The sequence below is a fragment of the Anas acuta genome, chromosome 2 (assembly GCF_963932015.1).
Source record: "Anas acuta chromosome 2, bAnaAcu1.1, whole genome shotgun sequence".
In the NCBI taxonomy this organism is placed as follows: domain Eukaryota; kingdom Metazoa; phylum Chordata; class Aves; order Anseriformes; family Anatidae; genus Anas; species Anas acuta.
The window spans coordinates 20,560,247-20,586,951 of record NC_088980.1 but is presented as its reverse complement, the minus strand read 5'-3'; the positions used below and the strand labels follow the sequence as shown (position 1 = coordinate 20,586,951).

Sequence of the window (26,705 nt, the reverse complement as noted above, 5' to 3'; positions counted from 1 at the left end):
TCTGTAAGCATCTACAAGAGGTCAAATGACAGTGACTATTGCTTTCCATATACCTTCCTGTAGGCATGTAACTGTATATAGTATATCTTAATACACAGTAATATATAGCATTCTATAGGTGAATTTGTGTACATTCTGGAATGCTATTGGATAAATATTCAAGTTTTAGATACTTCACTAAGTATATTGAATACTTTCATAGATAGTTCATATTTATGGTGGCAATTTAAACACCAAGATCTTATAAATCTTACAAACCTTTATCTTCTACATCCCTAATTTTATATATACTTATATACTTCTAACTTTATGTTTTTGAACATGTAAAGTAATGGTCACTGGGGAGAATATTAGGGAAAGAGATGGAATGCCATTGAAGTGCTTTAATATAATGAGAAATGTCAGTTATGAGAGCCCTCAATTTGTAAAGAATATATTTTATAACCACAGTTTAAAAATTTAAATCAGATCTCAGTTTTTGTTGGTTTGTTTGGTTTTTGTTTTGTCATTCTCTATGAAATAAATAATTGTATCCATCAAATATTGCAGAGGTGGGGCTTGAGCATTCCTCTTAAAGATGTCTCTGCTCAGGATCAATTCAGTGTGGCTTAAAAATATTTAATCAAGTCTTGACTATTTAAAGAGCTTGCCATTCTTTTCAGCCTTAGTGTTTTGATTCTCCTGAGCCTGTCCAGTTCATCTAATACACTAGAAATCTGTTCTATATTTCTACAAGCCCAAAAGCTTCAAGCAAATTGATAAGAACATTCCAATAGGAATAAGAATAGTCTGTAAATGTCACAAAGAAAAAAGTACAGTTACATCCCAGTGAACATCCCACTACATCAAAGTAGGGGTGACATCTGACTGACAGTAATCATTCTCATACTTCTGAAAAAGCATAATAAGATCCTCTTTGATGATTAGTAGTGAATATTCATGTCAATCCTTGTCCTGCAGACTTGTCGCTTTGAAGAAATTACAAGTGACATATTTAGTAAAAACTTGAACATTTGAAAGTAATTATACAGGAATTAAGTTACCATTGTTAGTCTTAAGAATTATTGTTGTTAGTCTTACAATCTTATTCTACTGCCCTAACTCTTTTTTCTCAACAAAGTTCCTTAGTTTATAGCAGATATATGTACCTGTTTTCCATCTTTTTTCAAATATGTAAATTCTCAGCAGAAGTCCCTGTAAAGATATGCTTTTCTATTTCTTACATTCTTTTTTTTTTTTTAAATATATATAATGAATCAAAGTTGTATTTGAGGTGAATTGCTAAATCGAAAAATTGATTAAAGCAAACAAAATCCCTGAAAGATTCCAAATATTGGTGTTCAGCTGAATTAGCTTTGCTTTGGGACTTTTATTTTTGAAGCCAAAAGTAAGGAGAGTACTAGAATTCTTCATGTGCAAATCTTCACATTTTGAAGAGTAGTGTAGGCTTTGTACTGAATCATACCATGATTCCCCTAGTACAACTGATTTTGTAACACTGTGAATGGAAAAATGCTTCTGATCTTCCTGTCATGTTAACATTCACAAGAATGTTAACAGGAATATATTTCAGTACAGACAAAGAGGTTTATGTGGTCTGGTGATCATCAGTTTGTGAAGGAGTCAGTCAGACTTAGTTAATCTGTCCAATCACAGCCACTACAGAGTGCGATGACAGTCAGAAAACCCACTTCTGAGGGCTGCCAGAAGGGGGATAAATATTAGACATAGGAACATATGGCTTAAGAACAGCTTCTGAGACATCAAATCTGATTCCCTGGTACAGTAGGAAAGAGTTTTCATATGCTTACCATATATACTTATCACAAAATTGGAAAGGTCAAAGATTTTCCTCTTTGGGCAGAAGATTTTGTTCCAGGATGTATGTAAACTTTGGAGATATACTGGTTTAAGTTATTACTCTACAAATACAATCAAGTGATTCCTGCAGGAGTAATTGTAATGTTACCATAAAAGCTGTCTAGCAATTCAAGGGAAAAATAAGGTCCCTTCACCACTCATTGTCAAAACTTCAGAGAAAAAAGTCATACCCAACAGCAAAGTTTCTGTCTGCCCACTGTGTCACTCAGACAGTACTTAGAGGCCTGTGGTTGGCTGTACTAAGGTGCTCAACTTCCAAGCAGATCTTTGCCCAGGAGTGAACCATGTATAGTGATCAGTTGCTCTAAGATGAGGTGTGTTGATGAATAAGATTTTGGTACCACTGCCTGAAAAGTTTGAAATTATAGTTCAGTTAAACACTGAATAATTATCCAAACTGGCAGGTAATTACCTGAGTCAAGGGATTTGTCAATCTTTCCATTTAGTTTGTATGAACACTAATTCAGTGTCGGAGTATCTAGACCAGATTAATCTCTTTCATTTTTAGGAGAGTTCTGTATTTTCTTACTGTTACAGTAGCCACCGGGAAGACTGACAAAATCACTTTTTTTGATGCAGCTCATCAAGACTTTCTGCCCTGTCTGAAAGCTTTACTCTACATTCAGTAAGGGCAATGAACGTGCCAAACAACTCAGCACCACCTGACTGATTTCAGATGGTGTATGCATATACATGGGCACACACCTAAACAAAATTTCTTTCTGCTGGTTCATCATCATTTTAAAAACACCCTGTGCATATCTTGGCAGTAGCCGGTGTGCTCTGTGATCCTGAGATGTGAGTTTTGCCCATGTCCCAGTTTCACTATGGCTGCTCAGAGTGGCCTTTGTGGTTGGGGATGAGTGGGAAGGAGGTCTGTGCTTACCATCTCCCCCCATAATGGGTGCTCTGAGGTTAGGATGCAGCCTGGATGTCACTTCAGGTTCTAAAGCTATTAAGGGCAAGTAGCTTGTACTTGGAAAAAAATTTGCAGCCTATCTCTCATTCAGTATCTCAACTGATAAAAGAAGACACCAATGTATACTTCTTTAAGAGATAAAATATGGTTCTTAGAGGAAAAGAAGTATTTTTAAGAGCTGTCAAGACTATTTTGAAGATACTTGCTTTTTACACTTGAGATCTGGTGAAAATGAGTTAAAGCTGATAAACAAAAACAAACTGGAATGTGGTTTTGCCTCTCACGTATTCCAATGTAGTGACTTTAACATATGCTCTATAGGTGGAAAAACATGACAGATTTCAAGTTATCTCACATCTGCAAATGTCTTTTTATTATTTTGATTCATAAACTTTTGTGACATCTGATACTGAACATGTTCTGCATTTTTTTTAGGAAGTTGGTATAAATAAAGGTTTGACTTTTCTATCATAGTCCAAGAAATTTAGCACTGCATGATGCCTAGCATACTGTCTTTACATTGACACTACAGGTTGTTGTCATAGTTGCCCAAAGTTTTTCTATTTTTTATGTTATTTCCCATGAGTTTGCTTTACCACAGAATTATAGTTGCCTCAACACTAAGATGGGAATAAACTGCAGAAACCTGTAAAGCATGGCTAAAACAAAGGTGTGGGAAAGTTTCAGACTAAGTGAAACTGAGTTGCTCATTATATTAATTGTCTTATAAAACGTCTTTGATGCTTTTGTTAGTCTTTGCAGTAAAACGAAGGGAAGGGAAGGGAAGGGAAGGGAAGGGAAGGGAAGGGAAGGGAAGGGAAGGGAAGGGAAGGGAAGGGAAGGGAAGGGAAGGGAAGGGAAGGGAAGGGAAGGGAAGGGAAGGGAAGGGAAGGGAAGGGAAGGGAAGGGAAGGGAAGGGAAGGGAAGGGAAGGGAAGGGAAGGGAAGGGAAGGGAAGGGAAGGGAAGGGAAGGGAAAAGGATCACAGTTGTATCCCTTAATCTACCTAAAAAAAAAAAAAATAATCACAGAAAGGTGGATTATAAAAGGGAATAAAGAAGAAAATTTTGTATGTGAGGATAAAGGAGGGCAGGGAAACTAAGGCAGGAGGTAGTAGTACAAGGTGCAAAATTTTAAAAAAGAGGAGCTATTTTATTGCACTGTTCTGATTGATAAGGATAACACAGGGAATGAAGATGTATTTGGACAACCTAAACATGTAGATATATATATATGATGGCAAGCGTATCAGGGGAATCTAGAAAGATGCAAACAAGAAACAAACGTGTTTGCTTGGTTATAAATGAAAGCTGATTACAATGAAATCTAACAGTTTTAATAGTTGTGACAGGATAAATCAAGTTTTTAAGAAGATGATACTGATAGAATATCTCAAAGACAATCAGTAAATTATTCTTGTATTCCCAATATAGATTTCTTCTCCAAAATAAGAGTTTTTTTAGCAATAAATTCATCTTTGCAACTTGTCATTCCTTGAAATGACTACCTGCTTGAAACAAAATTATGTCTCCAAATGAATTACCAGTCACTTTTTATCAAAGTGTTTTTGAAACTGGCTTTTCTCAACTCTGCATTTACAGCAATTAAGAAAGAGCAGAGTCTTACCATTTAGCTCCTAGAAATATCACAATTGCTGGCACTCTAAACAGGGTGAGCCTTCTGATACTGTGAAGGAATCTGAAGGAATTCACTATGAGATTCCTGAATTCCTCAACTGGTGCATTTGAAAAAAAAAAAAAAAAGGAATGTCATCAGTGGTATAAGCTTTATCAAAATTTCTCATTATAATGAATATTCTTTTATAATAGTAATGTTAATTTTAAAAATTAAAATTATGGACAAGATATTTCAGAGAATGAAAATCATCTTACTGCTTTGCGCAAAGGAGAAAATGAAAGGGATGGATGAATGGGCTTTGTCATTAACTATTATTACGTAAACCTGCTGAGACTAATGTATGCAAACTATCTAATAAAAGGCTCAGAGGCTGAAATATCAGTGTTTCATCTTGCTGTTTTCATCTTTTCTATAATGCACTGTGGAAATGCAATTATATGATTCTGTAAGTTATCCTTTAAAGTGAAGCCAATTTTTCTTGCATGCTAATGTATTTATGCAGTATACATTTTGCCTGGATCAAATAATTTCTTAAAGATACCATTTGATCAGTTTGAAGTTTCTTCTTCAATTGTTTTTATAGAAGGCAGAGGCATACTAAATAGCATTTCTGGTTTCTGTCAAAATATAACTCTGAAAAATTAGAGAGAAACTTATTTTTAATTAATTATTTTCAGTGCTGAGAATCATAAATCTCCATTGAAGTAATTTTGACTTGAGTAAGCTCATCACTCTCCACTGATATATTCCTAAAGTAAAACTTGCTGTTTCATTACTCATCACGTACATTTTCCTGTCCTTTGAGACACTAAACTGTAGACTGTTAAATTCTGTTATCTGCTTCTCCCCTCTCCCTTTATTTATTTATTGTATTAGTTACCTCTGTTTCTCTGAAGATTTCAGAATTCCTCAGCATAGGGATGGAAAGTGTAAAGTTCGACCTTAAAAGCTCTCCCTACATTGAAATTGTTTCTATTTCTCTCTCTCAGAGCTCTTCTATGTGGACTTAATACTTTTGGAATTATATGTTATTATATGTTTGATGCAGAACTTCAATCTTCAGATAATTCGCAGTAATTTTTGAAATTTAACAGTTATATTAACCAAAAGTCTCTGCAAGCTTATTTAAAGACAGGGACAAATTTTCAAAGCAGTAGCTAAAAGAAGAATAGCGTGTAGCAATTGTTGTAATGGATTTTTGTACGTGATTCACAACATGTGCAAATGCTCTATTGGCCTTTGCATACACTTACTATACAGAGTACATGTCTTTCTCTAAAAAAAAGTAGACTGTCAAAACTGAGAAGACTTGTTGTAACTAGTACTGTTATAAAGTGCCACTGAACTGTTTGTACTGAATTGTTATCAGCATGGTGATTGACAGCATGCCAGAAGACATGTGCTCATTCATAACTCACATCTTCATGACCTTATTATCTGCTCTTACCTTTTTTCATGTCTCCAGCTTCCTGAAAAATCTCCTTTTATTTCCTCATCTTGATAATTTTTTTTCCTGTATTAAGACATTTTTAATTTTTTTTTTCAGCTTGGGTTTCTCAGATTGTTCTCATACAGTCTAAGAAACCAGCAGAAATCCCTCCCAGGATTATCCGATCCTGACACCAGTGGGAGTGTTCTAAATATGTAGACTTTTCTTTTGAGTTATGCTTATTCAAGGCCCGTCTGGACACCTACCTGGGCAACCTGCTCTAGGGAACCTGCTTTGGCAGGGGGCTTGGACCCAATGATGTCTTGAGGTCCCTTCCAACCCCTACAATTCTGTGATTCTGTGATTGTCCATCATCTCCAACACTGAAATTTCAAAACGTTAGATAGTTCTATCAAAATTCTGCTGCCACTGAATTAGGAAAAAAAAAAAAAAAAAGTCCACACAAGCCAGGGAAGCATATACAAATCAAATGGTAATGCTTTCTCATAGTTCTTTTGGAGGGAAAAGAAAAAAAAAAAAAAAGAAAAAGAAAAAAAAATAGGAATAAGAATAAAATTTAAAATAAAAATAAAAATAAAAACTTAGAAAAATGGGAAAAACTTATTCCTAGGAACCAATATCTTTAAAAATATACAAGTATTCTGTGCACTGCAGTGTTGAGGTAATGACTGCCAAAATCCATATAGAAGGTGCCCAGCACCTTCTGAAAATAGGCCTAACTCTTAAGCAGTGAGAACTAAATAAGCAGATAGATAGTATTAAAAATGTCAGAAAAGATATTCACTGATTTTTGATTTAGAGAGCCACTGCTTCACAGAAAATGTCTTTAAAATATGGGCAAATGAGGAAAAGTTGTATTTTTTCTTCCTGCTATGTCTTGTTTATTGGATGTACAAGTAAAAGTGCAGGACTGCTCCACTCCTTGCTGAGTAAAAGGGAGAAGCAGAGAAGCAGTATTTGTGCAATGCCCCACTTTAAACTACGTGGTCAGCCATCAAAAAGCTCTAATGATGATATTACTGCAAAGAAAATAAAACTTCATTAAAAACATATTTATTAGTAAACTAAATTTGCACATCCTGAAAATACTTTTGATTCTGAACCAAGAAGACAGCCTGAAAAATAAACTGCCTTCCTGATACTCGTGTGAAACAGAAGGATTAGCATGCATGAAAAAGTAGAGAAATGAACAGTGACAGTTAAACTTGCATCATGTTGTTTCTATAATATGTTTTTGTGCTTTGTATAGCGTATATTCTGCTTAAAAAAAAAATACAAAAATCTGTATGACAACAGTTTGTCAGGAAGATGCTGTTTTCAAATGAATATGAAAGCAGAGGAGAAAAGGTTTTTCCTTAATGTTTAAAAATAATTTTAAAAGAGTTAGACTTCTTTCAAAAGTCAAAATGGTTCCACAGAAATATTTCAGAAAGCCTTTTGATACTGTGAATCTGAAAAGTCTTTATATAGTATTAATTATAAACAGTTAATATTTTTTGATTATTCATTTAAAAATATTCTCTCTCTGATTAAAAAGCCCTCTAGTATATTTGAGGGCTCCAGGATTTGAGGAGTCCAGGAATATTTAGCAAATGTTTTTATTGCCTCCATCTGTTTGGTAAGCTCGGCTTCATTTCCTGTGGCTCTACTGAAACAAATATCAATGTAAATGAGCCAGGGAAAGATTCTGAATTCCTCTCAGCTCACAGCATGAATAGGAAAGGTACGGACTGAGAGCAAAACCTGGATTTTGTTGCTATTTCACTGTAGAATTAACAAAGCAGATTGTCTCATGTCAGAACCTTTATATTCAAGCTGGAATTCTTACTGTATTTCTCTGGTGGAGAGTGGATGCATAAGAACTTTCCAATATCTTGTGAGGGAGAATTACATGTACATGCTTCTATTGCATGCTCTGGATTCAGTTTCTAATATTGTTCTGACTGCATTAGAAATGTAGCCTTAAGAATAATAGGGGCCTCTGCTGCATCGGGAAAACGTTAAACCCAGCCACAAAGTAAAAGGAATTCTATGAGAGGAAGAAATTCTCCCATTTCCTTCATTTTTAGTGTCTTCAAGTGAGTTCATGAGGACACTGAGACTAGTAAGATATACTACATCCCCATGAGGTCCTCAGAAGAGTGGTTGTAAGCACTTAGATCATTGTCTTCAGATGAAGGCAAGCATGGAGGAGATTCTGAATTGCCATGTAATGAAACTGTTAGGAAATATTCCCCTCAGAGTATCAGAGGGTAGGTAAAAAAATTCCCCTGCATATGAATAGGAATTTTCCAATATGGCAAGACATATAATTGTACAGATCTAAACAGTTCATAGTTTTCTTGGACTGCAATTCTCCCACTCTTTGACAACCTTTATCTATGAGCTTGATGGAACAGTGGAAGACCAGGACTACAAGTCAATGAAAATGCTACAAGTCAATAGAAATATGTCTTTTAAACATTAAACTTTCCCTAAGGTTGGTTTATCACCTCAGTTTGGCCTTCCACTGTGTTTGACCCATAGAGGGCAGTGACATACAATTAATAACAATTTTTCAGAGCATGAAACCAAAACATCCCCTTCACATCTGGTTTTAGTAGTCTCAGTGTGTGTTTGGGGAAGAAAAATATAAATGAGACAGTTCAGTAGGAATAGAAAAAAAGAATGGTGGTTGTCATGTATTAGAAGTGATATGATATTGTTAAGGTTTTGCTGTCAAATGTGATATTTTGCTAAAAAGTAGACTTACCAAGTTTTCAGGGGCAAGTATATATATTTTGCTTGTGTGCTCTACATCAGTGAGATCTGAAACCCTCTGTTCTCCTTCAAAGACTTGAGTCTGTAATAGACAAAAGTCATAATCAGGTCTCATGGTTCAAAATTCAGTTTAGCCTTCTATTTGAGAAGATGGGTTTTCCTTTCATATATACTGGTTTCTGGATGCTGTTTTTTATGTTTCTTTGAAACATCTCCTTAGGCTGAGAATGGAGGGATGGTAATAGTACAAGTGATACAAGTATCTTACCATTGTGCTTAGCTGGAGTGGAAGTGCTGGCAATAATGCATGTGGGAAAGTGGATGATGACCTGGTTGTAGATATGAAAGGGAGTAGTGGAAGTTAGAGTGTGAGATGAACAAAACTGAACTGGAAGGAAGGCCAAGGTGAATGTCATGACATGTAAGAAAGATACACATATGGCTTTGATACAAATGTATTGGCATGAGGAAAAGAGACTAGCTTAAGTTCAAGCAATTGTAGCAAAGAAGGGAATGTGTTGCTTAGGGTATGATGTTTACAATGCAGAAGAGGGTTGAAACCAGATGTGGATGAGTGGCAGCAAGACAGATCATAACTTTTAAAAAAAAATTATATCTATGTATATTTATTTTGTAAAGGACTACATGCAACTAGAATCCTGCAAGTGTACTTACCTTAGTAGGAAAACAGGATTTTTGCCCTGACCAATAGCCAGTGTGATCAATCCCCACACATGGACAGTGTTGATATTATCAGCCAAAGCCACAAATCTTAATCATCTTTTATCATTCTAGTGGAGCATAGAGTTAGACTGGACCTGTTGCCATCAGGCCAGGAAGAAGAGCAATCCAGACATGTCAATATAACAGCCTCATCAAAACAGAAAAAAATGTGACTCTTTGGCCTCAAGCATGCTCTATGCTGAGATACATTTCTCTCATTGTCATATATCTCTTTTACATAAATATGTGTAGATTGAAATGAAAAAAAAAAAAAAAAGGTCACAGGATTTCTGGATGCAGCGGGAAGGCCAAAGCACAGACTAATTTCCTCCCACCCCCAGGCCGCATTTATGTTTTTGAAGCAAACACATTCCAAAGATATGAAAGAAATGCCAAAGCACCAGACAGGTTAAATGAATAAAGAAAACAAAATAATAATTCATAACATGGAATCTGCAAAGAGTACAAACTATGATTCCGGCATGCCAAGTATATATCCAAAAAAAATGTATAGCTTACATCCCTTAGCCATCCCTTACATCCCTGGACCTGGGGAGGAGAGCTGACAGCCTGCCTGTCACTCCGTTTCCTACCTCTTCTTAGTTGTTTCATACAGACAGTGTGCTTGTATTTTTGAAGGGACTTTGCACTCTAGATTAGAACAGCCTTCATTCAGTTATATAGGGGATGGGTCTTTTTTGTCATTTTGTTCTGTAAAGCTATGGCTGAGCAAGTGAAAAATCAGCCTTTCATGCTTTTTGAAATGCTGCTGTTGTATAGGAACTGTTACTGTTGAACTCAGAGAAAGAAATGGCTTTCTATTCTGTTTTGCTAGCATGCCCATATTTGAGAGTTTGTGAAATGCAAAGACATGGACACCTTTGCTTGTTTGTTTGTTTGGTTTTATTTTTCGTAAAATTTCTATTTGAAAAATCTTCATTCTAGCAAAAAGTTTTCTGTATATTTCAGTGTCTCTCTAGGAGATATGGAGGGGGGAAGGGATAAAAAATATTAATAAGAAGAAAACTCTAGTTCCGTAAGTACATAAAGACTTTATATTTCATGGTTATGCCACACAATTGAGGCTTATATTATGGTTAACTATGCTACATTTAACATTTTCAGAATTTATATAAATATTTATCGCTTTACGTTGAAAGAAGTTCCACTGACTTCTATATATCTGAACTTAATTTTTTTTTATAGATTTGGAGATTAATGTTGTGATACATAAAAGTTTTGAATGTTTCTATCTCATTAAAATGCATAAATTGAAAGGAATTCCCTTATTAAATCTCCTAAATTCACTACTAATACACAGCACTGAACTGCTTTTGTAAAATTAATAAGTAGTTTCTTATAGATAATGTCTGAGGTTTTTTGTTTGTTTGTTTGTTTTCCATTTTCCAAGGGCAGACAAAAGAGTTTCCAGAGCAACAAATTAATAAAATGTTAAAAAGTTCTTCTCTTCTAAGATTTGTAGTCTATGTTGGAAACCTTAAAGCCAAATACAACTCATCATAACCATGCATTTTATTCTTGTTGTGAATAGATGTTTTCAAACTAAACAAATTACCCCAGTAATATTTAATACTCTTTTGGAAGTTATTCAAAAAGTTTAAAATCAGAGGAATGGAGACTTCAGGGTTACCAGAATAATTAAATTATATTGTTGACTGCATATTTGATGAACAAAAATAATATGAGTAAATTTGTTAGATTTGAAAAACTGTTTTACCTCTGCTAAAATCAGCATAAATTACAGTATTTACTATTGTTGAGCAGTTTGTTAATGTAGATTCCTCTACACTACGTTTCCAAATAGAAGTTGAAGTGCAATTTTTTAGAAAGGGTCTAGTATTCATTCTGATTTCAATCCCCCTAAGTTGATTAACAGCTAACTGATAATATAGGCATCTGGCACCCTATAGAATAAATGGATGTCTGATATGATGGCACATAAAAGTCAGGACTTTCACTGTGAGAAATACATTGCGAATATCATAACCAGTTGTCATATGTGGAATTAGTGGTGCAAAGCACCAACAATGTCCTATTATGTTATTTTCACTTTGTTTGAGCTTTAAACCAATGAGACATCACTGAAGAAGCAATGCCTAAGATTGCCTCTGTATTTGTTTGTGTGATCAATCATCATGACTTACAAAGAGATGTTATTGCTGCTGGTGCAGTACCATTAGATATACACCAATAGATTTGTTCAGCTGAATATTTATGGAGTAAAAGTTTCGCACAGTCACACAGTTATGGAGATCATTCCTGGTGTTTTCTTTTCTATTTAACAATTTAATGAATAAATAAGTATATGCATTAAACAATAAAATATATATCTTAATGAAGATTTTCCAAAACACCAAAATGCCATCATCAAGCCGTACCTCAGTAACTATGCTATGGTAGGTTTGAGGACCTCCTTTCAATAATTCTGTGAATTCCCTGGTCCTGAAACAGCTAATATAATATTTTTGTGCATGCTTGTCTGCACGTTCTTATTCAGCATACAATATCAAAAGCACCCAGCTTCATTTTCTCATCATAAATATGCATAAGACAATCTTATTAACATAAATCTGATCTAACAGGTTCACTATATAGAAAGAAATGCAAGTCTTTTACTTCCCTGGCTATTTTTTACTGTTGTAACTATTTTCCTTAGATCTTGTTTCTTCATGTACTGCTTTCTTAGAGCCTTTGTTATGCATTACATTTACTTGTTTGATGCATTGCACAATGTTTTTATTAACCCTAGATGGAGTACTAATGGGTTTTGGTTAAAAAAAAAAAAAAAAAAAGAGCAAAAAATGGCTGTTTTACGATTTGGATGATTAGACATACAGTCATAAAGAATTTAAATTGGGACATATAAAAAACTTTTGCAAATATTTATTGTCAGTGTCATCATCTATATGGATCATCTATTCACAGCAACTGAAACTGGTGTATCTGCATTCTAATACCGCTGTTAAAAAATGATGCATGTTTTTTGTGCTGACTTGCTAGTTAGGTGATATGATTGAATATTTAAGGATTCCTTTTAATATATTAACATATTTGAAAGTCAGAATGTTCTTATTTAACTTCAGATAAAGTATACTAAACATGAATATTTGACATTTGTTAGTTGTTTCCCCTTGTCCTACCTTTGTCACAATTATTAAAGATTCTTCTTATCAGATACCCTAATTTTAAAATGGAAAAGCAACCTTGCATTTAGTCATGTATTCTAAACGCAAAGCATCTCAGTATTATATAAATTTAAATACTACTCTACCAAATGTTTTGGAGTTCAATCATACACACAGTAATTTCTGCATCAAGACTTGATCTATTATTGATGTTTGTGATTTCTATGGTAATCATCTCATTTTGCTATTTTTCCTAATATCCCAGCAAAATATATGTTTATCACTCCCTGATGAAAATGAAGGGGCATGTTACAGACTTCTCTATATTTTTATACAAAAACTGGTATTTGATAATCCTTGCTTATGTGTTTTACTGTATATATTTTATTCAAACTTCAGACTGATGTTGGAACCATGAAAATATGGAGTGAATCAGGAAATTATGGTGATGAATGGAACAAAGTAGAGTTACACTTGGGGAAGCTGAGAAATTTTGAAGTTATCTTTGAAGGCATTCGTACCAGAGACCTAGGAGGAGGAGCAGCAATAGATGACATAGAGTTCAACAACTGTACCACAGGTAAATTCAAGAGGGAAGTTTCTAGAGGGATGCTAAAAGGACATGTAAGATGTTATTGCTCAAGTATATAATGGTTTTACTGATTTTATCATGGTGTCTTTATCCATAAAATCAGTTATGAATACATTGTTTTCCCTTTTATAACTTTATTAGTGTTCTATTCATACAGTAAGTCTTGCATTAGTGCTAGATTACAGTAAAATACTGCAGATAAATCCAATAAAAGTCTGAATTTGTGTTTCATTACTCAGTTTTGAGTAAGAACTTTCCTTCTGTTTAACTCATTGCTCAGTTATTGAGTATCTGGTTTTGTACATAATAGTTTCATATAAATTATGTCAGATTATATTAAGTGAAACCTGTGGCCTCCCTATTTTATTGTAAAGACTATTCCATAAAAGAGAGTTGAGAGTTGAGACTACAGATGAACCACAGTCACTACTCCTTTTCTCAGTTCAGTTCAAATGTTAGGGCCAGCAAAGTAAAACAAAACCTGTGACTCCATCACAGGGTATTCATCCTATTAAATGCATCTCTTTGTGGACATAGACAGAGACAGTTTTCCTTTAATCAATCAATAACTAAGAAAAGTAGAAAACTGAGTGGATTGTGGTTTCAATTAAGGAAGATTGTGGTCTCTGTCACTGGTAGGAAACAGTGTGACAATAAAAGCAGATTGGTTGAGTAACAAAAGCATTGATAAGACCACATATCAATACTGTATGGATTTGGGGGAGGTTATTTAGGCTGAATTGAAACTCCTGCCATGATCTGGATGCCCATGTTCTGGCTAGAGCATGGAAAGTACAGTTCTAGAGTGCATCTGTTTCTCTAGGGAGCCTGCTTGGGCAGGGGGGTTGGACCCGATGATCTTTTGAAGTCCCTTCCAACCCCTACAATTCTGTGATTCTGTAATTCTGTTATCTTTTTAGCTAATTTAATCTGAAAAAAAAAATAATGTATTTTTTCCATTTGGTGTCTGTGGTGTAAAGCAAGACATGGAAAATGTACTGTGTTCAAATGGAGTACTGTGTTCAGTTTTGGGCCCCTCGCTACAAGAAGGACATGGAAGTGCTCGAGAGAGTCCAGAGGAGGGCAATGAAGCTGGTGAGGGGTCTGGAGAACAAGTCTTATGAGGAGCAGCAGAGGGAGCATGGATTGTTCAGCCTGGAGAAAAGGAGGCTCAGGGGCAACCTTATTGCTCTCTATAGGTACATTAAAGGAGGCTGTAGTGAGGTGGGGATTGGTCTATTCTCCCACGTGCTTGGTGACAGGACAAGGGGTAATGGGCTAAAGTTGTGCCAGGGAAGGTTTAGATTGGATATTAGGAAAAACTTCTTTGCCAAAAAGGTTGTTAGGCATTGGAATGAGCTGCCCAGGGAAGTGGTGGAGTCACCATCCCTGGAGGTCTTTAAAAGACATTTAGATGTAGAGCTTAGTGATATGGTTTAGTGGAGGACTTGCTAGTGTTAGATTAGAGGTTGGACTAGGTGATCTTGGAGGTCTCTTCCAACCTAGATGATTCTATGATTCTGTGTGAATCTGTGAGAATGGATACAACTTGGGATCTACTTCAAACTGAACTTAAATAAAATTCTAAGGGTGGTGTACCCTCACAAGCTCTTTTAGACACATGAATGCTTGTGATTCCCTCCTACTTTTTTTAAAGTGCCACTTTGTTCCCATAGCTAGGTATGCTATCATTCTCCAAAGGACATAAATAAATGGGTAAGGATGCCCTGATGAGAGATGGGAGATCATCATTCCCCTATAACTCTTGAATGAAAAAAAGGACATTGATCTTTCTTGAAGTTTGTTTCCAAATTCTGCTCAGACATATTATTTCATAAGGTAGGGTCTATTTAAACTCCATTCCTGGGATTTTCTGTCCCATCTGGGGGATAGAACAATTTAGACAATTCACAGTCACTTACGTGAACATATTCATCAAATAAAAGTAGCAGGATTACTTCTTTAAGGAAGAAGATGTCTCCCCATTAAATTCATAAGGACGGTATCAACATATTTTCTAAAATGTAGAAATACTGCTGCTTACTTTTAACACCATGTATTTTATGATAATCTGAAAATAGTTGTTATAAGAATATTACTAGAAAAAATCCACAGGGTTGTCATTGTGCTTAAGAAAGTTGTTTGAGTAGGGAGTTGGAAAGGTGTCATATGAAGGAGCTTAAAGCTCCCAAAATGTTAAAATTGATGAAATTTACATTGGTTTTAATCTATGACACTGCAAGTCTGAATGTTAATAGTGCATTACATCCAGTACTGCATGAAAATACCTTGGCAGAGAACCAGATCAGAAAGTAACTTGTGTTTGTTACAGTATAGCAACTATTTGTTTTATAGCATTATTTTAGCAAGAACCTCTGTTGGGAAAGCAGTTGCACCATTTGCACTAATGATTTTTACATACTTAAAGCTTCTGCATAGGAAAAGGCCTGTGTAGTATTCAGAAAATTAAAGTGTATGAAGATGGGTGATTCAAAGGAGTTTAAAATGCACAGTTACAGTTCAAAATACAATCCAAATAACATTTTTTAAAAGATTGGTTTAGAAAAGTTAGTTGGAATCCCGAGATAACAATCTTTCATAGAATTGTCACTTGCATGCTGTATGTTTTTGCATTTAAGACACTATCTTTATATGATAAAGAAATCACTCAAAACATCTTCAGTAGCGTATACTATGCACAGCAGAGTTTTCATGAAAGTTTAGGTGCCTGTATCCTATTGGAATGTGTTTATGCTTATGCCTTTTCTCTTCAGCAGGATCAGAAGCCTGTTATATACCTGCTTTTTAACAACTGGAAAAAAAAAAAAAAAGAAGAAAAAAAAAAGGGGGGGGGGAGAAAACAAGTGCACATCTGAAAACAACACAAAACAATCAAATAAACAAAAAAAGCAAGCCACCCCCATTAATTTTCTATATCCACAGTACAACTGGGGCTCAAATTAAAGAGGGATCATTGCATCGTTGTTAGTGTCTTTCACTTCAGCTCCATGTGTGATATTTTTTGCCTTGTACTCCACAAGATGAAATCTGTTTGCTTAATTTTCTCAAGATTTTTGGTATGCTGACCTTCCTGTTGGCATGATGACATGAAGGAGCCTGATCTCACCTTTTTCTTTTTTGTTGTTATTGATTCTTCACCTTTGTGGAACAGCCAAACAAAATACATTTTGCCAGATTCTCAAAAACAACATTTCCTATCTGACCCAGGCCTGGGGCATTCAGGACAGAGAAAGCATGTCATATCTAAATTGTTTTTGTTTTTGTTTTTCAGCACAGAGTTCACATATTTATTGTGGTTGTTGTAACAAAGCTAAAAGACAGCAACCACAATCTTATTGTGGCCAAACCCAAGAAGAGTAGCATACAGACCAGAACCGGTCAGGGGTTGACTTCATTTAAAGCACTTATTCATGTACCATGTTTGTAGCTGCAGAATTGCTGACCTGACACATGGCCAAGGTCCCATATCTGGAGGCTGCATCTGTATTTTGCACTGAGACTTTTTAGATTAAACTAAAATCTCATACAGTATTATAGATATTCTAGCCAAGGTAATTACATAAGCAGAGGAATAGACCATGCACAGAAAAACCTAAAATATAGTTGAAAATTAAAACTTAAATAACAGGTTTGAAATAAACAGCAAGGAATGGAAATAAGAAAGCCTTAAATAGGAAAAAGCATGGGAAAACACTGAAAGTTTAGCTGCTTCCCAGTGGGCAAGGATTTCAGATCAATTCTGAAGCTTTGGGATGTTTTGGGGTAGCCTTTTCCTCCACACAAATTCCTTTCAGAATCTGCTGAATAATATTCATGGTTCATGGTTTATAGTCAACGCAACAAAATAGTTACCTCTTCACAGAAATAATGTACTTCATTGAAGAGAGCAAAGAAGGAAGAGAGGGACAGTCTATGTAAGGCCACGTGAATATTAGAATTGTTTTTTGCAGTGTAGTAATATTCAATATTTATAGCAGTGTTTAATAAATCCAAAGGTTTATTTTATTGTGCATGTGTTTGCTTTCAGCTTGCTTTCATACAGCATGTTATAGAAAGAAGCCATACACATCATAAGGGAATCTGCATGGAGACAGGTTAGCTCTGCAGACTTCATAGAATGTGGAATCATAAAATCATAGAATGGCTTAGGTTGGAACGGACCTTAAAGATCATCTAGTTCCAACCCCCTGCCATGGGCAGGAACACCTCCCACTACACCAGGTTGCTCAAAGCCCCATCCAGCCTGGCCTTGAGCATCTCCAAGAATGGGGCATCCACAGCTTCTCTGGGCAACCTGTTCCAGCCCACCCCCTGGGTAAAGAATTTCTTCCTAATATCTAATCTAAATCTTCTCTTTTTTACTTTTAAACAGTTTCCTCTTATCCTATCACTATCTGCCTGTGTAAGTCTCTATCCATCCTTTTTATAAGCTCCCATTAAGTACTAAAAGGCCACAATGAGGTCTCCATGGACCATTCTCTTCTCTAGGCTGAACATCTCCAGCTCTCTCAGTCTTTCATCATAGGAGAGGTGCTCCAACCCTCTGATCATCCTCATGGCCCTCCTCTGGACCACTCAAACAGATCCACATCTTTCTTGTGCTGGGGGCCCCATATCTGGATGCAGTAGGTCCTCATGCATGTGGGACCTCACAAGGGCAGAGCAGAGGGGGACAATCACCTCCCTCAACCTGCTGGCCATGCCTCTGTTGATGCAGCTCAGGATACTGTTGGCTTTCTGGGCAATAAGCATACACTTCTGACTCATGTAGAGGTTTTTTTTCCACCAGAACCCCTAAGTCCTACTCTCAATGAGTTCTCTACCCAATCTGTCTGCATGTTTGGGATTGCCCTGACCCAGGTGCAGCACCTTGAAACATAGACTTGTTGAACCTCATTAGTTTTCACTTGGCTCCACTTCTCAAGCTTGTCCAGGTCACTCTGGGACCTGTCCAGGTAACAATTTCATATCTAATGATGGCTTTGCAAGACCAAGGAAGGAAGTGCCTTCTTGTTGCAAATAATGTGATTTGCACCTGTGTGCTGTACTCCACTGCACTGTTAACAACAACCCCTGTGGACCACACAGGCACAAGCCCATATATTAAACAAACAACCTCCGTAATATTCACATGAGATGTTTCTAATAAATCTGTGAAAAAAAGGGGAAGGGAGGGGAGGGGAGGGGGTGAGTGAGTTCTGTTACTGAGTGGCAAGATTCTTTTACACCACAATGGAAATGACATATTAACAGTAATTTTTGTAGGTTAAATATTGTTGAAAAGGTCTGAAAGTAATCTATTCAGATGAACTTTTTGAGATGTAATCTAGTTCTCTGCACTGGAATCAGGATGTCGTTGGTCCAGGGAGAGGGGAAATGATCATGAGGCAGAGACCACGTGTCAAATGTTTTCAGGAGATAATATTTTCTATGATTGAACTTGATCATAATTATTGGGAAGTAGAATTTTCTGCAAAAGAATCACTTGATTTTTTGCTGTCCCCTCTTCTCTCTGGTACCACTTGTAGGCTTCTAAAGGGTAAAGCCTGGAATACATTACTCATTCCTCAGTTCTCAGCGCTTCTCCTTAATGTCTTATTTAGAATTTAGCAAAATATTGTCCCTTTCTACATTAGTGTACTGTAAGCATGAGCTCCTTATCTTGCTGATACAGCCTACACAGAGTCTCTCATTCTTAAATAAATATAAAATATTCTGACTTTGCCTGACATGTGTATCAGTGCAAGAAGTTGAAGAGATTTTTTTTCTAATCTTTTCTATTGCTTGAACCAGAGCCAGTTGTACATTTCCAGAACCATGGATTCAGTTTTTATTCTTCCAGTTTGTTTCCTTAGTTGGCAAACTCCAACTTGCCTTGATCATCTTTAGGAAGCCCATTGGTAGACTTTGATATCTACAGGTGAAATTCTCTCCTAAGAGTAAGTATAATTTGTTAGATCTGCTGTTTATGTCAGAAGTAATGATTTCAGATTAAATCTGGCCTTTTCAATGACACATACTGTGAGTAGAATTCCCTACAGTTTTTGAAATACAAAAGAACTTTATTTGAAATGATATCCAGCTTGCATCAGTATAAACTTTTCATCTAGCTTTCCCTGCAGAAGATTGCCAAGGTCATTCATGAACAGAAACATTATTGATGAGTATGTTAATGGCGTTATAATGTTACATAAAAAGTCATGTAGAAAATGGTACTAAACAGTTGAGGTAAGCAAATGACAAGCTTGATGCAAATTGTGTTTCATAAATTCTGAACTTTACAGTGCTGAATGTAGTTGAGTTGCAGATCTAATGAAGCCTTCTAGGAGTTTTTTATTCATACATTTTAATTTAAGCAGAGTGAAACTTCAGGGAAAATATTCAAGTAATATTTTCAATAACACTTTTAAATTTATTTTTTTTAGTTCGATTATTCCTATGTTTCAGGTATTTTGAAAACAGAGAGAGAAATTATATACTCTCACTGTTGAGCACAATTTAAACAACAAATAATAAAAAGTGGTGAATTTTCAGCTGTAATTTGAAAACATTTCTACTCAGATAGGATTTGTAAAAAGAGAATAGTTAAAAAGTATTATTTACCTTGAATATACATGTTTCATTTCTTACTGTTGACATGGTATCATTTTATTGTTAAGTGAAGGCATGTTTTCCTCTTGGAGAGAGCAGAGAAGTGAGACTCTTAGTGAACATCAGTTCAGTGTACTTGTGTTTGAGTTATGCATTGCTTCGCAAAACAGCTCAATGTCTTGTTCTCTGCAGTCTTAGCCAATAATTAACTTGAGATTTACCCTTTACCTTTCACAGTCACATAGTCAAAAAAGTCACATATGGTCAAACACAACTACTGTAAATCTTAAGTGTCGTAATACTAAAGACCTGTGTTGGTTGGTTTTTTTTTTTTTGTCTTTTGTTTGTTTCCTTTTTTTTTTTTTCTTTTAGATGTGATTGATATCACAGGAGTATTTTATCTTATACAACTTTGTAAAAGAAAGGTCTTGCATTTATAGTCCTCTAGTAGCAACCATAAAGGAAAGAAGACTATTTTTGAGAATTCTTTTATATTTGATCTTTTCCTGGTAATTAAAACAAAGTGTCTGGATTCATATTCATGTATTTATTGACTATCTGCAAATGCATCTCATCATGCTTATACGTTATGGGAGTACTATATGAACTAGTCTTTCATAAATAACTTATAGACTGGAGCTGGAGAAATGTAAATATATAGCTGGTGATGAATCCAGATTAGAGTTTCAGTTTATTTGTGGTGTGTACACATTTGTTCAAGCCTGTCTTTCTTGTTTTATGTATATATACAAACACATATATTTTTAGGAGGGAAATTCTTTGCTGATACTCTGACTGTAAAAAACAAAACATTTAGCAATGAAAGTGAGTGTGTGTAAACGTAAGTTCCTGCAGCAACCGTCAGTAACATACTTCTTTTGTAGTGATCAACAAGCCAAGTCAATTCTGTTGGTCTCTTAAAAGCTACTTAGAAGATTATATGGCTTTTGCTGTATCAATCCAAATTGTACTTAATTGAAAAATGATAACCTGTGTATGCTTTTTTGTTTTTCAAGTACTGTCATTTCATTTGGCTTAGGGATTTGCATAACATGAAGTCACTTTACCTAAAATATGTCCTGTGATAGTTTCTTGTGGTGTCCTGGTTTTCAGGAAATGCTGCCATTCCAAGGAGGAAACAAATAAAAGGAAAATGATAAATGATTATCATTTTGCTATGCAATTTTAATCTTTTAGTTTATGAGAATCTAATCTTGGAGTATTCACAGTAAGGGTAAATAAATTGGTCTACAAGAATATGTGTGGCAAATTTTATCTAGGAGAAGATCAACAGTTTAACTGCTCAACCGATTCTTGTTAATCTAGTTGTTTCTCTACTTATCTAGTGCTCAGCTGTAAGCTAAGAAAAGTCCTCTATCTTTATAAATCATTTTTTGATTTTATATTCTCTATTATTTTGTTTTGTGGTTTTGTCATTTTAAATATTCTCTTTTTGTGGGAGAGGAATGGAAGAATATCTGTTTCTAAGAGAAGGTATATTTTGACTGTTAAGAAAAACAATGGAGGAATTTCCATTGTACCAATAGAACCTTTTGTACTCCCCTCCCCTCCCCTCCCCTCCCCTCCCCTCCCCTCCCCTCCCCTCCCCTCCCCTCCCCTCCCCTCCCCTTCCCTTCCCTTCCCTTCCCTTCCCTTCCCTTCCCTTCCCTTCCCTTCCCTTCCCTTCCCTTCCCTTCCCTTCCCTTCCCTTCCCTTCCCTTCCCTTCCCTTCCCTTCCCTTCCCTTCCCTTCCCTTCCCTTCCCTTCCCTTCCCTTCCCTTCCCTTCCCTTCTTCTGGCATCACATCTTTTCTCAGGATAATTTCACTACTAGAGTTATTTGCATGTTAGAAACATGAAAATTAAAGTTAGACCTTCATGGTCTTTTGATTTGCTGCCTATCTGTATAGTCTTCAGACCCCCTTAAAAGAAGGGAGAGAAAAGCATAATGAAGAATGAAATTAACTCACACAATATGCAATAGTGCTGGAAATTAGTAGATATTTCAATAATATAATTAGAATAATAGAAATGTGGAGATTCTGTTCTCATTTAAAGAACAACAACAAAAGGCCTTCCATTGCTCTGAGCAATTCCTTTTCACTTATGCTAGGACTGTAAACCAGCATTCTGTATCTGTATGGATGTTTTTCATTATGTAAAATTCTTTGTATAATGGATCAAATAATATATTGTTCAGTTTAGTGCCTATGTCAAAGATCAGGGAAAAGGGAAGGTAAAAAAAAAAAAAGGGAAGGGAGTCCTTTTTCATTAAATGCAACATTCAACGCAAGTTTATTTTTAGTCAATGGTTTTCTTAAATTAAAATGAAAGGCTTTATTTTGCTTTTAGATATCTCAGATATCTCAGCTCTGTTTAAATTTTTCATAGCATATTCAGAAATAAACTTAGTACATACCAAAAAAAAATTCACCTCGTGTAATTTCTCTCATTTCCATTGTGTGACAAATCCATGTTTTGATATCATATATTTCACTGTTTTTCACCTTTGACATTTTCGTATGTGGAACCAGCTCATTCCTTTTCTTTCCATGGCTCACTGATGCATTTTATTGTTGTAGCTTCCCAAAAATAACTGCAGAATATTATAGTCAGAAAAGTAGAACTAAGGAAAAATGGCATTTTTTTTCTTAATTCCTCAGCATGGTAATTACATATCTATGTCATATGCAGTGAAATAAGATGTGAAAATCGTTGTATCCCAATAGTTTTACCTTTAAATATTTTCTGTTGTTAAGCAATTTAAGTCACACTGATGAAGTTTCTCTACTCTCTTAAAAAAAAAAATAATAATAAAATAAAATAAAAATAAAGGTTTTAGAAGTGTATGCATCACACAAATGTTGTAAAGTATTGTATTTTCCCCATTTAAAATTATCTTATTTTCCATGTGATGTCCTGTAATTATGACTAGTATAAAGACTTTGGCTTGTCTACCTTTTGTAGGCTCATGGATCCTATTTTATGGAATTTACACAACAAATAAAGAAGGGAAACAGTCATGCTGATGCTAATTTGGATTTCCTTCCCTGCCCTGCTAGGCCAATGCAGTAGTCTAGGCACAGATAATGCAGCATTAAAAGTGTGACCAAATAACATCTGTTGGAAGTATACGCCATGACAAAAGTCATGATGTATAATGGCTAAACAAATAAAAAAGAGCATTCTTTGATTTAATTGTAATTTTGATTTTAATGTCCTGTTGTTTTCAGCTGGAGAGGATCCCAAGGAATGCCCTGCCCTCACTGATTTTTTGTGTTGGAATAAGGATTGCATAGAATCTCATTTTGTCTGTGACTATAAACCAGATTGTGAAGACCTATCGGATGAAGCTGACTGCAGTAAGTATCTCTTTGTGTGTTAATGTAATCTCCAGTTAAAATTATAACTTTAAATTCTGTAGCATAGCTCAGGTGGATTCATGCAGCTGCTCAGAAGATAATTACAAGCTGGTTGCCTGTTCCCCCAGCACAGAAGGTCTGACATTTTAAGATCCTCAGAGATGTTTACTGCACAAAAAATATTTGTGTCATTTGGGCACAAAAATGTAACCTAGTCATTACAAAGATTATATAGAAAAAAAAAAAAAACAAAAAAACAACAACAACAAAAAACTTTTATTTAAGGAATAAAATCCATAGATTACAATCCAAATTTACTCTGAAAAGATACATAAACTTATTCATTTAATTGAAAGCTTTTTAGACTGTCAATGTTGAATAATAATAATAATAATAAAAGCTAAATAAGCAAATTAATGCACAAGAGCATTTAGGTGTTATTCTGTTATTAAAAAAGTGATTATGCATAAACAAATCCATCTTTCAGATTAATCCTGTTTTTGCAATCTGAGTCATATTGCTTCCACATATTCTTTGTTCTTGCTGCTACTGCAGAGCTATGACAGTGTATTCTTCCTATTACATTATTCAGAACGGTTGGACAAAATCCAGTCTGTTTATATTTCTGCAATCCTGGTGAAGACTGAGACAAAATTTGCCTGCAGGAATTCTTTACTGATGCTATTTGAGATGCACGGACACAGCACAATTTTAAAAATCCAGATCAAATTAACAGTTTTTCCAATTCAGATTTGAAATTGAAAAGCAGTAAAACATTGTGCTGTTTTCTTCCTCCTTTTTTTTTTTTTTTTTTTTTTGACAGTAATTTTCCAGACCAGACATTTGGAGCAGGAAGTTTAAACAGTCCATATATGTAATTCAGTAATAAATCTAATTCTCAATCTTCAAACTGCCAGACCAAATTCTGCCATATTGCACATATGGTTAAAAGTAATCTTGATAGACAGAGAAAATAATGGAATCACATACATCAATGTTCATACTGCATTGAAGCCCAAGTACTCAATTGAAATTCACCAACACTTGGCACTCCCTTGAAAATCAAAGGCATTTCCTCTCACCTATTTTTGCTAAATGCTTTGACTGGACTGGGTACAGAAATAATGACCCACTACCTGGTCATGTAAATTAAATTGTTTTAGACAGACAATAGATTTTAGTAGACATGAAAATGTCACTACATGACATTTAACTTGGACTTTCTCCCTCTTTATTGTTTTTGTAAAAGTAAATGGCAGTTCTGAAGTACATATGCTGATGCTGGTGTCTCTGTTTCTGGTTTTGCTTCTACTGCAGTGCTTTGCATTCCAGTGAATTTTTGTGAACCATGTGGGCGGAAATGAAAAGTTGAATGATAACTTCCAGAGGGTATCTTTTTCAACTAGACAGTTTTTAAACAGATATTCCATATTTCCTGTCTGTAGTATGCATATTTTTTCAGTAATTAAACAAAGTAAGTATAGCAAAATACACTGTAAACTCATCCTTTTAACATTTTACAGACCTAACAGAGACCCAGTAAATCAGAATTGCTGTCCAAAGTAAATAGCGCAATAATGATCAGAAAACTATCAAGGAATATAATTTATTATGTAAATATTTTTACAGGATATAGTAGTTTCCTTAGAAAGGCTTGCCTGTGTTGTCTGGAGGGGCTGTAATGGCATCAACTTTCTTTTCTTAGTCAGATAATAAATGGTGATATTTCAGGCCATAATTGTTAGTGAATCACAGTAAAGCAACCTAGTGTGCAATAGTGCAAAAAACTTTTTCCAAGGGAAACAAACAGACAAAAAACAAACTGATCTCTTTAATTAAATACAGTGAAATATCCTTTCATTGTACATGGAAAAGCTACAATGAAATTTTGAAATTACATCAAAACATTTTCATCTCTCTTTGGTCCAGGTGTTGCTGCAGAAGTGACAAAATAACGTGGCAAAATAAGTGCCAGAATGTAATGTAATCTCGTGTACAAAGTACCCAGATAAGTCTCAAGTATAATGTTACCCTACCAGATATATTAGATTGAACAAATGAAGTAATGATGAAAAAAATGAACATTTGAAAACATTTGAAAATGAAAAACAAATGAACATTTGGGTAAATGCACATTTTCTCAAGCATATAGACTCAAATAAACATTAAGAGGCATATATATATATATATATATATACAGGTATATATACACATATATATATAATCCTATATTTTTAATGCTATTTTTCTTTAGTCCATAGTTACCTGCTATCAACTCTGAAAACTTTGACCAAAGTACATTTATGGTTATGAAGTAGGTTCACCCAAGCAGAACATCAGGATTTACCTAAAAAGCACAATTATTTTACATAACATAAATACATAAAACATAAATATTTTACATAACAGAAAGAGTTGTCTATTTCCATCTGGAAATAGAAACCTAATATTTTAAGGAATTTTTTTTAAGGAAAAAAAAAAGTTAACTGTTTTATGACAAAAGAGTAAACACCCACAGAGAAAGCCCTTCGTAGTCAAACCTGCCCCATTGCAAGTCATTATGGCCACATTTGCCTACAATTTTCTTATTTTCTCAAAGTCCAGGCTCATTTTCTACTATAACTTTATACCAGTGTAATTCCAAAGAAGCCAACGGGTGATAATCTACTGAAGAGCAATTCCCTTGTGCAGGATTTACAATATACATGTAATCTGGATAAACTGAATTGTATCCACATAGCCTGGTGAAGTCTTTTATAAAAAAAAATAAAAATAAACTCAAAGAAATTACTCTATGCTTCATTCCATTCATTCAGGCAATCTTGCAAAATTTTCATTCTCTTTCAATAACCCATTGGAAGTACTGAGGTGAAAAAAGCACACATGAAAGCAGTTTCAATTTTAATGAACTGCACTCAATTATACACCCAGATTTGATTAATAGCAAACCTCACTGTTGATGAGGAGTGCTTGAATTATTGAAATAAATGCAATTTTTCAGATAAAAGGAACAATTGTCTTCTGAAGGCTTCTAAGTACGTTCTGTTTACCCTAAAAATAAAACGTACCCAGGAGGTACATATATGTCAGGTGATTCCATCAACCCTGTAAATACCGATTATAAATATTTAACATAATTACTTTCTAAATGTACTGTTAAAATATTAGGGTAAAATTCCTGAGGACAGGTAATCTATTATGAATAGTATAAATTCCATATATAAATTCATTTGGACTTTTATCTTGTTAGAACTGTACAAGAAAATTGTATTTCCTGTTGAGATTAATGGATTCCCTTCTTTGCCCTGCCATGCTTCACTAAGTTTCCATGAAGATTGTAATGCAGTGTCAGTGTGAACGCTCAGTGTATTTGTGTATTCTTTTCACAATTTCCAAAGGTCATGCTGCAAATAGCACTAACAGAATGGCTGAGGTTGGAAAGTACCTCTGCAGATCTAGTCCAGCCTCCTATTCAAAACAGGATCCATTAAAACAGGTTGCCCAGGGCTGTGACCTGTTTAAAATATCTCCAAGAACGGAGACGCAGCAACTTGCCTGGACAACATAGACAAGTGTTTGGCCAGTGCAACAGTATAATAAAGTAAAGGAAAATAAAATCGTATA

The 26,705-nt window shown here is 35.0% G+C and overlaps 1 protein-coding gene across 4 annotated transcripts in view; it reads left to right on the top strand.

The window, feature by feature from the left end:
* MALRD1 (MAM and LDL receptor class A domain containing 1) overlaps positions 1-26,705 on the top strand; it is a 263,177-nt gene that overhangs the window by 151,524 nt on the left and 84,948 nt on the right. For all 4 annotated transcript variants that reach the window (XM_068673784.1, XM_068673783.1, XM_068673782.1 and 1 more), the window contains 2 exons: positions 12,916-13,096; positions 22,953-23,081. In XM_068673784.1, the coding sequence (XP_068529885.1) occupies positions 12,916-13,096; positions 22,953-23,081 (310 nt within the window). The remainder of the gene's footprint in view (positions 1-12,915; positions 13,097-22,952; positions 23,082-26,705) is intronic.